Source organism: Panthera uncia, chromosome B4 (assembly GCF_023721935.1).
Source record: "Panthera uncia isolate 11264 chromosome B4, Puncia_PCG_1.0, whole genome shotgun sequence".
NCBI lineage: Eukaryota > Metazoa > Chordata > Mammalia > Carnivora > Felidae > Panthera > Panthera uncia.
The window spans coordinates 23,980,642-23,996,940 of NC_064809.1; the positions used below are offsets into that span (position 1 = coordinate 23,980,642).

Sequence of the window (16,299 nt, forward strand, 5' to 3'; positions counted from 1 at the left end):
AGATTACTGCCAAGCAGTTTTTCAAAGAGATTGCATGATTTGCCTCCATTAGTATTGTATGAGAATTACCGTTATTCCAGATCCTTGCCAGCCCTTGGTGTTGCCATTTAAAAAAAAAATTTTTTAGCTGTTCTATGTGGGTGTGTCGTGGTATCTCCTATGGTTTTAAGTCAAATTTTCTGTTGCCAAAGGCTTGAGTACCTTTTCAAATGTTTATTATCGATTTTTGTGAAGTGCCTGTTCAGGTCTTCTGCCATGATTCTCAGCCTCTTACCAGAGGGGAAATGTGGCTCTCAAAATATCTCAGCATCAATTTGTGGTTCCTTTATCTCTTGGATCTTGGCCCCTTACATCCTGGTTGCCCCCATAGCTCTCCAAAACCTTCACACAGTTGTTGTTTTTTTAATCCATATTTTCAAGCTGTTCTTTTGAAGCTTTGGTCTAACTACAAGCTACTGTATCATAGGAGGAGGCAGAAATCCTCCTGCTGAATTCTTCTGGATAATAATCTGTTCTTTAAAACCAAGTAAATAGATTCTTCTAATTTGCAATCACATTTAAAGACCATAATGGAAGTGGAAACATTTTTTAAGTTGCTGATATCAAGTATTTCCATTTTCTCAGTGTTTGGTTGGATAATGTATCTTCTGTTCAGTACTCCATGTGAATAGCTACTTCAGCGTGCTGACCTTAGGGCTCTTGCCTTGTTCCTGAAGTAGACTGTGACCATTCCCACATCGATGTCATGGCTCCTAAAAGGGAAGCTTTGTAATTTTGAAATACCCACAGTCCCTTTGTAAAAGCTGTATGCTGAGACCCTTTGATAGTTTTTAACAGAAACATTTTTTTTAAGTTTACACAAAAAGAATAACAAATCCTCGAGAAAAGTATTTCCAGAGTAAGTTTCTTAAAGAAATACAACCTGGAAATTCTTTTGTTTAATTGCCTTACATTTTTTCCCAAAGCAATGTCTCAAATCAGTTAATTCAAAAATCCAAATACATCCTGTATTCCATTTGGGTTGTTAATTCTTTTTCAAATGTAATTGTCAACATATATATGTAGTAGTGAATCCCAGAACAGAGTAGTGAGAAACTGATACCTGCTTCCATTCCCTAGTCAGGACTATCTATACCTGTGGGCCTGCAGGTTTGATCATCCTGCCCAGCCGGCTTATGGTGCTGTTTCGGAACTATTTCAAGAGTTAGACACTGTGCGTGAAGAACTAGATTTAACCAGAAATTATAAAAGGAAAAGGCTGAGATTCTGAACAACTTATTTGTTCTTCTCAAAAGGTTTCAAAACATTGAATGTCTTTCCACTGTTGACTTATATGGTGAACCTTTACTGGAATGCACTCCGTTTACTTGGCTTTAGCAAATGTTGTGGAGTATCTGTTTACATGTTTAATCTGTGCTATCTGTGGAAGACACAAAAGCAAAGATACTCTTTGCCTCAGACAATTTACAGTGTAGCTGAAGAAAAAGACATGTACAAAAATAAGGACAGCATAGCTTCCAGCTTTAACATGAGAGTGGTGGAGGACAGAGACTATGGCCTGGTACAGTCTTAAGATTAAGTCCCAGCATGCAAAATGCTATTGACAGCACAAGAGAGCTTTAGTAAAGGTGTATGCTGAGAATTTTGGTTTTGTAATTACTGTATTACTTCATAATACACAAGGTTAGGAAAATGTCAGCTCAGTAGAGCAGTGAAACTAGGAACTTAGCAGTCAGGTAACCCATTCATCCTATCCCTGAGGAAAAAATATACTCTGCACAGATGTACAGATGCAGAGGGAGTGCGTGCAGCTCAAGGCAAACCACAGATCTTGCCTGTTGACAGATACTGACTACAGAACAATCTCACCCTGATTTAGGACATGAGGGAAGAGGAAAAACCAACATTGTGTTTATGAGAAAATACTGCAGGACCCTGACGGGAAATAGCATCTCAAAGACATTATGGACAGTATATCAATACAATTAATGAACTGCGGGATTCAGAAGAAAATTGTAGAAACTTGTTACCTTCAGTAGAAGGCAGTGAGATATGGACCAAACAAACCAGTAGAAGAGGCAACAAAGTAAGAGTAAAAGAAAAGAGGATGGGAGGGAAAAGAAGGGAAGTGGGAAATCAGAGTCGGGTCTGAAAAGCCTGGGGGTGAGGTGAAATACTAGCTTCTGTGGAGCAGATGGCGGGCAGGGAAATTTACTCAGAGAAACTTCTGTCCAAGCATTCACCTGGAGAACTTGGGGGAGTTAGCCAGGGGAACAGTAGAGGGGAAGCGAGCATTCTAGGCAGTGGGCCAGTGCAAAGTCCAAGAAGAAAGAGGGACCTGCATTTAGGTCATGGGAAAGGTTGCATGGCTGGACCGTGGAGAGGTCAGGGAGGGACAGTGCATTCAGGTACGTTGGTGGGAAAGAAAATGGTCAAAATAGCATATTGGTAAAACAAGTCAGAAATGAATGTTTCCAGTCAGCAGTTCATGCAGATTTAATTGTATGGGATTCATTTAAAATGGATTTTTAGACTGTTTGGTCAGTTTCCAGCATTCAGTTATTTTTAAAAATCCAGTTGCAACCACCAATGCCTACTTTGCCTATATAGCTGTGTTCTTTTTTTTTTTTTTTTTTTTTTAGTTTATTTATTTACTTGGGGCGGGGGGGAGCAGCAGAGGGGCAAAGAGAGGAGAAAGAGAGAATCCTAAGCAGGCTCCGCCCTGTCAGTGCAGAGCCTGACACAGGGCTCGAACTCATGAACTGTGAGATCATGACCTGAGCTGAAACCAAGAGTTGGGCGCTTAACTGACTAAGCCACCCAGGCGCCCCTATTTAGCTGTATTGTGTTTTTCTTTTATATTAAACTGCACTTCCTTGACACTGTGTGATCCAACTTGGCTATCATGATTGAAGCTATTGCATGGAGTGTGCCCTATTCTTTGCAGGTACATAACCTGACATTGAGGCTTCATTCTTGCACAAAAATGATTCATGGAATTAGAGATGATGAGTAAAATGCCTTCTGCAGAAGGTTATGATATGACAGAAGGTTCTGAAACCACTGATAATAATCAGGGGTGCTGTTCATTGCATTAAGATGCTGGGGTATTGTGCTTGTTCCTGCCATCTCAGTACCTGTCAGAGCTCATAGAGGCCTGGCCCCTGGGGGACCTCATCATTCCTGGAGTAGGTCCTTGTCCTCCTGGCTGGGAGCAGTACAATGGCCAGTGGCATCAGGCTGTTGGTTTACACTCACTTCACTCATCAATACTTCCTCCAAATCTGAAACTTTAGGAGTAGATGTCAAACAAGCAAACTCAGCTAACAATGAAATAGAGATAAAAAGAAGGAACTTTAAAAAGTCTGACAAATGGCCCAAAAGTCTTAAAGATGGATAAAAACTTGAGAGCTACTAAATACTGAGTGCATTGGAATGAGTAAGACCTGAGAAATAAATGGGGGCAGGGCATGGATTTTGAACCAGCTTATTGTTTCTGCTATGATTTTATTCCTGATCCAGTTGTTAAATCAAATCATAGGGGTGTAGCAAGACTTCATTTAGACTGGAGAGGAGTGGGCACAAGATGATCAAGGGACTTGTAAACAATGTTAAAGACATTGGCCTTGATCCTGAGGCTTCCAGGGAGCTGATGAAGGGTTTTGAAGGGGTGCAGTACCATCATGGCTGCATGATGGAGGATGGATAAAAAGAAAGCAGCGTGAAAGCCACCATGTGATGGAGAGGTGGTTACAGAGCCCAGAAAAAGGAGGTGATGATGGACCCAAGGGAGTTGGAAGATATGTAGGAGGCAGAATTTTGCAGAATATGGTGATCATGAATGCTGGTATAATGAGGAGGCATAGAAGCAGACAAGGGTGACATTCTGGTTTCAGGCTAGGGAATGGGATAGATCCTGATGTCATTCACTGTGGCAGGAAGCACAAGAAGGGAAATAAGTGGGGAGAGGGACATAATGAGCTAAATTTTAAACATGCTGAGTTTCCCCCTTTCCTTCAAAAAAAAATCACATTTCACCCTCCATAAATTTAGCATGAAATTTACACATTTCTCTTGAGTATTTTCTGTCAGATGGGCAATCATAAGAGATGTGCTCCTCAGTTTTTCCTTGGGTTATTTTCCTTTTCTCATGAGATAACAGAAACCTTTTCATTACTGAGATTCCCATCTGACCTGTTCTCAGAGTGCAGAGCATTTACAGAGGGATAGATTTTTGGAGAGAAACCAGGTTCTGCAAATTTATGAACCCAAAGATGCTTATTTAAAAGCAATCCCACTAGGGGTGCCTGGGTGGCTTAGTCAGTTAAGCGTCTGACTCTTGGTTTAGGTTCGGTCATGATCTGGTTCGTGAATTCAGCATCGAGCCTTCCATCAAGCTGCAGGTCTCCTGGCTGACAGTGCAGAGCCTGCTTGGGATTCTCTGTCCCCCTCTCTCTCTGCCCCTCCCCTGCTCGCTTTCTCTTTCTCTCTTAAACATTATTTAAAATGTTTTAAATAAACATTTAAGAAATAAATTTTAAAAATAAAAGGAATTCCACCAGGATGACTGGTCTGTATTTCCGGAGGTAATAACAGATCACCCCATTTATAAATGAGGAAAAGCAGAGTAGCGAATTCCCCTGGTTGCTGTTATGCCCTATTCCATTTAAAAACTACTTATTATTCTGGAGTGCCTGGGTGGCTCAGTCGGTTGAGTGTCCGACTTCGGCTCAGGTCATGATCTCGTGGCTCGAGAGTTCGAGCCCCGCGTCGGGCTCTGTGCTGGAAGCTCAGACCCTGGAGCCTGCTTCTGTCTCTGCGTCTCCCTCTCTCTCTGCCCCTAACCCACTTGCATTCTGTCTCTGTCTCTCTCAAAAATAAATAAACATTAAAAAATTTAAAAACTATTCTTTTGGACAGTCATTGCTTTGTTTGGCTTCACTCCCAAGAGGCAGGAACCACATATGAGCCTAACTATTGAACCTTGGTGAGGATGCAAAACTATGAGTGGTTCTTCAGAGAGCCACTGCTAAAGCCTGAGACCACTTAATCGTGAGAACAGAAAGTGCACTAACTAGATTTTTTTTTCAGCGTGATTATTGAAAGGACTCGGAGGCATCTCATGGGGTAAAAGATAGGAAGTATGACCAGGCCTCCTAGGGGCTGGCACTGGGAGTAGAAAGCTGTGGGGACCACAGCCAGGGGCATCTTGGGCCCAGCCTTCCCATGGGCCTCTATTACTCTGTCCCTCAACGAGCGGTGTCCTTCCTCTCCCTCTCAGTAGGCCCCCTTACTTTGCCTACTCATCTCCCCCACACAGCCCCTTATGGCCAACCCCAGATGGTGGCTGCCTCTATGAACGGATGTGAAACTTTTGTGGTTGCATACCCCCTGGAAGAAATTTTATAAGCTGTATACCACCTCACATATTTGTATGTTGACATCCAGGATTTTTCAACAAATTTTTCTAGTTTAAATAGATGCAAATAATGCAATGACTAGCATATTATGAATTTTGACATTTTTAAAAGTTATCCAGTGGAGTCTAAATAATTTTGTGGCAGTTTGATTTTACCATGTAAGAAGCACATGACTAGCTTTTTGTTAATAGACTTTATTTCTTGGAGCAGTTTTCAATTCATGATAAAATTGAGGAAGTTCCCATATACTTTCTACACATACATAGTCTCCCCCACTATCAGTATCCCCCACCACACTAGTATATTTGTTACAATCAGCGAACCTACATTGATTGACAGGCCATTATCACCCAAGTCCATAGTTTACATGAGGGTTCACTCTTGGTGTTGTGCAATAAACCTTTTTAACATTTGGGAAATTTTACATTGTTCCTTGTTTTTCCCCTTGAACTATTCCCATTCCATTTTCTCCCCAAAGATTTCTCCTATTGTAATATATTTTTATGCCTGAAAGTCTCTGACTGAGCTCTCTCTCATATTTCTCTTCAACAAATTATATTTATAAATTGGTAAGTAATTTTTTAATTTCCTGTCATCATAAGGCACTTATGTGTTAAAAAATTACACAATTGGTTGAACAATTTAAAAACATTGAAATTAAATTGCTTGACAATTTAAAAACATTAATATTATAACAATTGATATTAATCTTAAAAAGTAAAACTCCAGGGGGAAACATCCTTAATGAGATAAATAGATGAAACCTTCTCCCCTCTGATTAGTTCCAGGATAAAAGGATGAATGTTCAGTATCAATTATATTCCTATTTTTCATTCTTATAGAAGTTGAGTACTTTTTATAGATGCAAGCAGTGAGAAACCTTGTTCACATAAATAAGTGGACAAGAATAGAAGAGCTTTGTGAGAGCAATGCCATTAAATTCTTTGAACTCCTTCCAAGTTACCTGCCACTGAGAGATCAATGATGATTCTTTTAATGCACCACCTGACATGATTAGGTGCCTTCCATTGTGTAAAAGCAAAGAGTTAGAAACCACTTGACTTCCCAAAAGATTTGTTTTGAGTTGTGAGTCTTTCTTTCCCTCTCACCACCCATGTTTCAAGTTGTCCCTTTGTTTTGAGCCTTTGAGCTCCCCACCCAGGGCAGTAAGATCCTCTGTGGTTGTGAGGTGTGCCTTTCTCTTGGGAAATGGGAAAAGGGCCTTCCACTCTCAGGCATATCCATTTTAGAAAAGAGTATGTATGGAAGTTGAGGGTGTAGAAATCGATGCCCATCTACCCTTGGAGGGGCTTCAGTATACACTCCAAGGGGGACACAGTTGAACACAGCCTGGCCTTGAATGGTGACTCAGTCTCCCCCACAGTTAAATTAACTGTCTTCTGCTTCTGAATCTGTCACAACTGTTATCAAATAATGATTTGTGTCATTTTCATCTTCAGCTTGTTAGGAGGCTCAAGGAAGGTAGGTATTACTGAACTTGTCAGACAGTAAGGACACTTAGCTGATAATAGCCAGTGAAGTGTGTATCAGATATATATATATATATATATATATATATATATATATGTATATATATATACACACACACACACATATATAATATTTATATAAATATATATTTATAATATAAATATAAATTATATTTATATAAATATAATATTTGTGTATAAATATATATATACACATATATAATTTATTGTCAAATTGGTTTCCATACAACAACACCCAGTGTTCATCCCAACAGGTGCCCTCCTCAATGCCCATCACCCACTTTCCTCTCTCCCCCACCCCCCATCAACCTTCAGTTCTCAGTATTTAAGAGTCTCTTATGGTTGGCCTCCTTCCCTCTCTGTAACTTTTTTCCCCCTTCCCCTCCCCCATGGTCTTCTGTTAAGTTTCTCAGGATCCATATATGAGTGAAAATATATGATATCTGTCTTTTTCTGCCTGACTTATTTCACTTAGCATAATACCCTCCAGTTCCATCCACATTGTTGCAAATAGCCAGATTTCATTCTTTCTCATTGCCAAGTAGTATTGAATTGTATATATAAACCACATCTTCTTTATCCATTCATCAGTTGATGGACATTTCGGCTCTTTCCATAATTCGGCTGTTGTTGAGAGTGCTGCTATAAACATTGGGGTACAAGTGCCCCTATGCATCAGCACTCCTGTATCCCTTGGGTAAATTCCTAGCAGTACTATTGTTGGGTCATAGGGTAGATCTATTTTTAATTTTTTGAGGAACCTCCACACTTTTTTCCAGAGTGGCTGCACCAGTTTGCATTCTCACCAATAGTGCAAGAGGGTTCCTGTTTCTCCACATCCTCTCCAGCATCTATAGTCTCCTGATTTATTCATTTTAGCCACTCTGACCGGCATGAGGTGGTATCTCAGTGTGGTTTTGATTTGTATTTCCCTGATGAGGAGTGACGTTGAGCATCTTTTCATGTGCCTGTTGGCCATCTGGATGTCTTCGTTAGAAAAGTGTCTATTCATGTCTTCTGCCCATTTCTTCACTGGATTCTCTATTTTTCGGGTATGGAATATGGTGAGTTCTTTATAGATTTTGGATACTAGCCCTTTATCTGATATGTCTTAATAGGAACAGACCAGGAGACTCTGGGAGCCTCCAGCAGGAGGGTCTTTCAGTCCTTGGGATCAGAGACAGCCTGCCTGAGGAACATGTTTCTCATGTTCACCAAGGGAACAGAGATGAAGGAGAGAGGCAGGAGGGGAGATTCCAAGCCATAGAGAAGAATTCTAAAGGCCCATAATCAGACTGTATGTCATGCTCAAGGAATAGAAAGGCACAGTGAGGCTGCCGTGGAGAGTGCTATGGGGATAGCATGCATAGGGCCAAATCCGTGGACCTGACATGCTGTGCTGAGGGTTTTCAATGACAGCTTCATAAAACGTGTTTTCTGTTCAGATTTGTTTCTACCAAACTGCCTCTCACTAGAAAGCAGTACCCTGAAGTGGCCAAGAGTGTGGCTCCTAAAGTCAGACTGGTGGGATTTGAATCCTGACTCCATTGCTTGTAGCTGTGGGTCCTTGAGCAAATTACCTAACTTCACCAAGTCTCTATTTTCTTGTCTGAAAATGAGGATAATTTGTTTTTAGAAATATGTTGTGAGAAGTAAAGGCCATCATCCACACAAAGTGTAATGCATACCATGATTTTAGTTGGCTTCATTGTAGACAGTAGTCTGAATGAGAGAAGCGATGGAGGCACGTGGGAGGACATGTCTCCAGAAGGTGTCAGTGGTGCTCTTGGATTAGGGTGATCACAGTGGGGCCAGGACAGACTTCCATCTGAGACAGTGGTACTGTATAATCTCACAAGTTTTGGGCAGGTAATCAAAGAAGTGTGCATAGGAATCTAACCTCAGGCTACCTGAAGTTGTTCAGGACAAATTAAGGAAGTAATGATTTAATCCCTAGGTTCCCCATGATGCCAGGCACTTGCTCAAGAACTACATGAGCATCCACATTGTATTGAATGCTTCTTGTATTGTATCCACATTGTATTGATGCTTCTTGAGCATCAAATGTATCCACATTGTATTGATGCTTCTTGAGCATCCACATTGTATTGAAAAACAGCCAGGGAAGGAGACTGTAGGTGAGATGCAAGGCCAGGGGTGTCTTCTGGATGTAATGGGCAGAAGAAGAAGAAGCATTTACAAGCTAGTGTGAAAATAAAAGCAGTAACCAGCATTGTTTAGGAAGTGAGGTACATGCAGAGGACAGATGCATAACATGGAGACATTATGTTTGGCTGTGTGTCTGGAGGCATGGGGTCAGCAGCCAGTGAAGTACAGCTAGGATACTATGGGCTGATGAGTGGTGTTTAGCACCATATTCTAAGCACCAAGACAGAGTTGTCAGAGATGGGGGCCTGTTATAGCCTGGGGCCCAGGATGTAGAATTTAAAGGATGTAGGTTGGTGGGCAGAAAAACCCAGGTTGAGGAAGGAGAGGTGTCAGTTCTACTCATTAACAATTGTGGCTGTTCTATAGTTGAGAAAGTTGCCCAAAGCTTCAAATATCCCAGAAAATTAAGCACCTCCTCAAAGAGAAAGAGCCTAAAGAAATTGTTTTATATTTCTATTTTGTATTTCAGGTAGGCCTAATGACTAGAAGAAAAGAACAAAAAGATGAGGTGGGAGGCACTGTGGAATCCCACAGGGAATGGAAGATAGGCCTCTTGGGAAAGCCCACCCCCAATATTTATGGGGCCTAGGGCAAGAGTAGATTGAAGGCCTATAGGCAATATATCGATATATATTTAAAGTTCTAAATCAAGTTAATAAACAGTTAAATGTGTTCTATCTTCCTACCTGGGTACCTTCATAATGACCTAAAAGTTTGGCCTTAGCATTCTTAGATTTCTTTTGAGTACTGTGCAAAAAGGTGGTGTCATGGAGGTGCTCATGACCTTCCCCTAGACTTACCCTTCCACCCACCCCATCTATCCTGTCCCCCCTGGGCCTTGCATGCATGATGTGGACACTCCAGCCCAGAGAGTAGGCTTCATACAACCCATCACTCTCCTGCAGGAGCTTCCCCTTGGCCACCTTCTGGCCTAGATGCACATACTAGCAGTGCCATCTACCCTCAGGAGGATGGGTGTAGGGCAGAGCCTCACGGCCATTTGGGCAGGGAATTCCAAGGTTCTGAGTTTGTGGAGTATGGACTAAAATGTGGAGGTCATTGGCTCCAGGTGGCCATATCCCTTTGGCCCCATAAACTTACTGCCCTGTGAGTGGGGGAGTGGCTGAATGAGGGTCAAGGCAGGGACCCTTTAAAGTGTGGAGTCAGGGGGCACCTGGATGGATCAGTCATTTAAGTGTCCAACTCTTGATTTAGGCTCAGGTCATGATCTCACAGTTTGTGAGTTCAAGCCCCACATCAGGCTCTGTGCTGACTGCATGGAGCCTACTTGGGATTCTCTCTCTCTTCCTCTCTCTCTGTTCTCCCCCACTTGTGCTGTGTCTCTCAAAATAAATAAGTAAACCTAAAAAAAAATAAAGTGTGGAGTCAGGGCAGGGGCCCCTCTTGCCCAGGTGGTACTGCTTCTTTTGGGTAAAGTGGGTTGGGACAGTAGAACCTTACTATCTAAAAGCAACTTTATTTACCTTAGTTTCTCTGGTTGTCATTAGAAAGCCTCCTCTTCCCACTTGATTGGAATCACAGGTGGTCTGCTATTCCTAAATAAGTGCCAGATGTGCAAATGGAGGTCAGCTGTTGCCCGAAACCAAACTAGAGGTTTAGGGGTGCCGGTGTGGTTCAGTTGGTTAAGCATCCAAATCTTGATATCAGCTCAGGTTGTGATCTCACGGTAATGAGATCAAGCCCCATGTTGGGCTCCATGTCTGAACATGGAGCCTGCTTGGGATTTTCTCCCCCACTCTGTCTCTGCCCCTCCTCTGCTCCCACTCTCTCTCTCAAATAAATAAACATTTAAAAAATTTAAAAAAATAAAGACCGAAGAGAGTCTCTGGAAACAGAAAAAGATTCTTAGGAACAAGGATATTTTACATGTAGAGAATACTCACGAATATTCATTCATGGACTGAGAACTGATTGGTTTACTCTTTGTTCCAAGAAGGTGATATTACGAAGTAATGTATTTTCTCTGTTTCTTTCCTCTCCAGCTGCCCCCAAGTCTTGCATTCTCAGTTGTGAGAAAAGGGATCAAGCTGTAACTGAAAGTCTCATTTCCCATTTTAAAGTTCTTTTATTGTTCACCTCAGCTTGTCCACAGTTTCCATGAGGAACAGATAAGGAGTTAACTCTTGAGTTCCACTGCTTGCTACAGAGCAGCTCAAGTTGAGTTAGCTGACCTCACGACTGATGAAAAGTTCCGACCCAAGGACAGTGGGTCCATTCTAAGGACTACGGTCTCTCAACTCCAGCTCAGATTTACTTCGTGGGTTTTTTCCATTTTCTTTAAAACAAAAACAGTGTAAGGGTGCCTGGGTAGCTCAGTTGGTTAAGCGTCTGACTCTTGATCTCAGCTCAGGTCATGATCTCATGGTTCATGAGATTGAGCCCCATGTTGGGCTCTGCACTGACAGCATGGAGCCTGCTTGGGATTCTCTCCCCTCTCCTCTGCGCCCCCCCCCCCACACTCTGTCTCTCTCAAAATAAATGAACTTTTTTTTAATAAATACAATTTTTTAAAAAATAAGTAAAAAAATAAATAAAAACAGTATAGCACCATCACTTGCAAGGAAAAAAAAAGTTACTCTGAATCTGAAAAAATGAAAGGGATCTCAGAGAAAAGTCTTAGAGAAAGACAAAGCTATTGATCCTGGCCCTTTGGGATATCCTTATAAAATGAGGCCCTTCACGGTTTAGAAAGGCTCTTCTCTTACCTGTCCCTGAGGTGTTCTCCTTTTGCCACATGATGGTGAATAGCTCAGGCCGCAGTGTTTCCTCTGTTCCTTCTTCCCACTCTTACATGGTTCACCTGCCCAGGACTCTAAAGCAAGGTGTGCTTGTAGGCATCACTCTCTGCCTTTACTCTTCACTGCTCAGTTTTTTTTTTTATTATGGCAAAATATTCATAACATGGAATTCACCATTTTAATCATTTTTAAGGGTATAGTTCAGTGGCATTAAGTGCATCCACACTGTTGTGCTGGGTTCTCTCCTATGGTATTTAGAGCATTTTAATACTGAAAAAAAAATGAGGAAGAACTCTAAGTTCTGGCACTGACTGGCCTTTGGCCAATCACTTAATCCTCCTGCTTCCTTACATGTAAAGTAGCAATAGTACCTATGTTGTGGGGTTCTTGTAAGTGAGCTCTTGGTGTCGACTTCTGGCAGGTAGTATATGTTACATATTAATGGTTAGTCATGATCTTCAAGCCAAACATGTAAAATTAAAATAGTTTCTGAATCCTAGATGATAATCACACTAATTCATGATATGCTGTCCTTTTCAAATAAGTAAAAGTATTGACAAACATATTAAAAGATAATTCGGTAAGAATTATCAAAGCAATTGTACTGGACTGATTTCCCCTATTGAAGTTGGCGAATTGCCATTTTTATGCATTCTGTTCCCAGGAAATATCCTAATTCTGCATATTTTATTTGCCTGCACTTTGCTTCCTTCCCTTCTGTCCAGTACACTCTGTTCTTTTTTTTTTAATATTTAGTAAGTTTTCATTAAAAATTTTTTTAATGTTTATTTATTTTTGAAGGAGAGAGAGACAGAGTGTGAGTGGCGGGGGGATGGGGGGATGGAGCAGAGACAGAGGGAGACAGAATCTGAAGCAGGCTCCAGGCTCTGAACTGTCAGCACAGAGCCCGACATGGGGCTCGAACCCACAAACAGTGAGATCATGACCTGAGCCGAAGTCGGACACTCAACCGACTAAGCCACCCAGGTGCCCCAAGTTAGTTTTCATTTTAATTTCAGTATAGTTAACATACAGCATTATTTTGGGGAGCCTAGGTGGCTCAGTTGGCTAAGCATCCAGCTCTTGGTTTCGGCTCGGGTCATGATCTCACGGTTCGTGACTTCAAGCCCTGCATAGGGCTCTGTGCTAAAAGTGTGGAGCCTGCTTCAGATTCTTTGTCTCTCTCTGTCTCTTCCCATTCCCTCATCTCTCTCTAAATAAATAAATAAACTTTTTAAAAAATGTTCTATTAGTCTCGGGTGGACAATATAGTGAGTAATTGAACAATTCCATATCTTGCCCAGTGCTTCTTATGAAAAGTGCATTCCTTAATCCTCATCACCTATTTCCCTCATTCCCCCCCCCTCCACCCACATCCCCTCTGGTAACCATCAGTTTGTTCTCTGTAGTTAAGAGTCTTTTGGTTTGTATCTCTCTTTTTTTCCTTTGCTTGTTTGTTTTGTTTCTTAAATTCCACACATGAGTGAAATCATACGGTATTTGTTTTTCTCTGACTGACTTATTTCACTTAGCATTGTGGTCTCTAGCTCCACCTCTTTTTTTGTCAGTCTTTTATATATATGTATATATATATGTAGAATATATATATACATATATATATAATTTATTGTCAAATTGGTTTCCATCTAGCTCCATCTCTGTTGTTGCAGACATCAAGATTTTATTCTTTTTTTTTAAATTTTTTTTTCAACGTTTTTTATTTATTTTTGGGACAGAGAGAGACAGAGCATGAACGGGGGAGGGGCAGAGAGAGAGGGAGACACAGAATCAGAAACAGGCTCCAGGCTCCGAGCCATCAGCCCAGAGCCTGACGTGGGGCTCAAACTCACGGACCGCGAGATCGTGACCTGGCTGAAGTCGGACGCTTAACCGACTGCGCCACCCAGGCGCCCCAAGATTTTATTCTTTTTTATGGCTAAGTAATATTCCTGTGTGTGTGTGTGTGTGTGTGTGTGTGTGTGTGTGTGTTCTTTATCCATTTATCTATTGATGGACACCTGGGCTGCTTCCCTAGTTTGGCTATTGTAAATAATGCTGCAATAACCATAGGGGTGCATGTATCCTTTTGAATTAGTGTTTTTGTACTTTTGGGGTAAATACCCAGTAATGCGATTCCTGGATCATAGGGTAGTTCTATTTTTAACTTTTTGAGGAACCTCATCCTGTTTTCCAGAATAGCTGCACCAGTTTGCATTCCCACCAATAGTGCATGAGTGTTCCTTTTTCTCTACATCCTCACTAACACTTGTTGTTTCTTGTTTTGTTAATTTTGGCCATTCTGACAGATGGGAAGTTATATCTCATTGTAGTTTTAATTTGTATTTTTACAGATATTGAGCATCTTTTCCTGTGTCTGTTAGACACATTTGTGTCTAAATTCAGTCACTGTCCTCCAGAGGTATATGTTCCAGTTTTAATACATTTTTTTCATGCGTTATTTTACAAAACTCTACATTTTCACATAAAAGTCCTCAGTGTTTTAATTATGACACTGGTCACTCATAATAATCACTTTGTATATTGATACCTCAGCTGTACTGGTTATGTGAAGATTAATAACCCTTGGATACTCATGATTTTTTGGAAACATTCGTTTATCATTTTGTCTCAGCCCTCTCATTGATACTCAGTATTAACAAGGTATGATACATGGGTTAATACAAACCCCACTTAGAGACTATGCACCCATTCATGAATGCTTTAAAACCATGGTCTTCCCTGTCCGTTGTGAGGCTAGTTCCCTTTCCAGAAATTCCCTTTCTGCTTCTGTCTGTCCTTGGAAGTTGCCAAGCAGCAAACCCTGTGCTGTGGTTTTTAAAACTTAAAGTAGTCACTAAATTTATAAAAATCCAGATTTCAAGTTTCTCTTCATCAGCCAGAATCTCTAGTCCACAGGACCTTGGGAGGCTACATGACCTCCACAAGCACATGGGGCACGGGTTCCACCAGCAATCCAGACCCAGGCTCTTCCAGTACATTAGGGTCTCCCCGCTTCCAGCATTTGACAAGTTTTCTAGACAATGGAATTTAACAATTAAATGTTGTCATAACCTTTGCTAGTGTTTTCTATCTTATGTTTGTTTCCTCGTTGATTGTGCACAATGGGAGGAAGAGAAGGTTTTACATCCGCCTCAGTAATCAGCACTTGGTAAAGCCTCGGTAAGGCACTTGGTTGACAGATACCATATGCTGTGGTCCCCACTCTTTTTCCTATAGGTGCGTCTTCTCTCTACAGCAAGACAGTGAGTCCCTAGCATGGCGATGAACACTCACTGATTCTGATCTCTTAATATTTTCTTTAGAATTTTTACTTGGATAACAAAGGAAAAAAAGAAGGGAAGGAAACAAGTGAGAAAATGAATGCTAAGAACAAGGAATCCTTACTTGAGGTAAGTGTAATTTTACAGAGTAGAAGAAAAGAGAAGGATGTTAACTGTACCTATTTTTAAATTATTTGCTTCTTAGAACAATGGGATATTCTGAGACACACTGAAATTTCAACTTGGGGTTTTAAAATCAAATTATTACTAAATTATAGCTATTTAGATAATTAAACTGGTTCTTTGAGTCAGTTTAAAAGTATGGCTTTAGACTATATTTTACTTTCATGAACTTGGATTAGTGATTCTCGCCTAAAACACTTAAGAATCCACGTAAAACTCGTCTCTTAACATTCCATGTTTTTCATTACTGAAGTGCTCCCCAGAAGTCAGATGTAAGGCTTTCCAAACCTTGTTTACGGTGAATTCTAAGATGTTCTTTCAGTAGCCAGGTGTGGTAGAAAGTGTGGGCTTTGCACTTAGGAGACCTGACACAAGGTCTGGGTCTGCCATTGAGGTTCGGATGTTATGCAGCAAGTCCAAGAACCTCAGTGTCCTGGATCATACTGAATTATTACAGCGATCCAGGGCGGTAATGGAAGCACTGGGTCGATTACTGTGCAGATGTTCGTGATTATCACTATACAGGCGTGTTCCAGAAGTTTATTTGATGGTTGGTTTTTTTTGAAACTCCTAGTGAGTTTTCACATAGTAACTGTGCTAAAAATCAGGGCTCTGCTCCCAGCACATAATGCAGATGAGTGCAGAGATCTAAAGTCAACACACTTGTGAGGGTGAAGAAAACCTGTGTAGGGTTCCAGTCCAGGTTTTCTCCACCTTCAAAAATGTGTTGACCTTTTCTTTTCTTGTGAGGCTTCTTCTGAAGATTCAGATGACCTGGTGAGCTCTGGACGCATGTTCACACCTGGAGCCAGTTCGCTGACATTGATTAGCACCCTTTCTCTTATTCACCAAGACCTGGCCAGGCTCCCGCACAGGTTTCTCTCCCCACCACATTCTCACAGGCCCGTAACCAGATGGAGCAGACATCAGAACCTTCTGCCACTCACAAGGTCCTGAAAACATGTTATAAATTCCG

At 41.2% G+C, this 16,299-nt stretch overlaps 1 protein-coding gene across 1 annotated transcript in view; it reads left to right on the forward strand.

Moving 5' to 3' along the window:
- The window catches only part of APBB1IP (amyloid beta precursor protein binding family B member 1 interacting protein), a 106,432-nt gene that overhangs the window by 59,293 nt on the left and 30,840 nt on the right, over window positions 1–16,299 (forward strand). Inside the window, exon 8 of the mRNA XM_049624724.1 lies at window positions 15,183–15,269. Within this exon, the coding sequence (XP_049480681.1) occupies window positions 15,183–15,269 (87 nt within the window). The remainder of the gene's footprint in view (window positions 1–15,182; window positions 15,270–16,299) is intronic.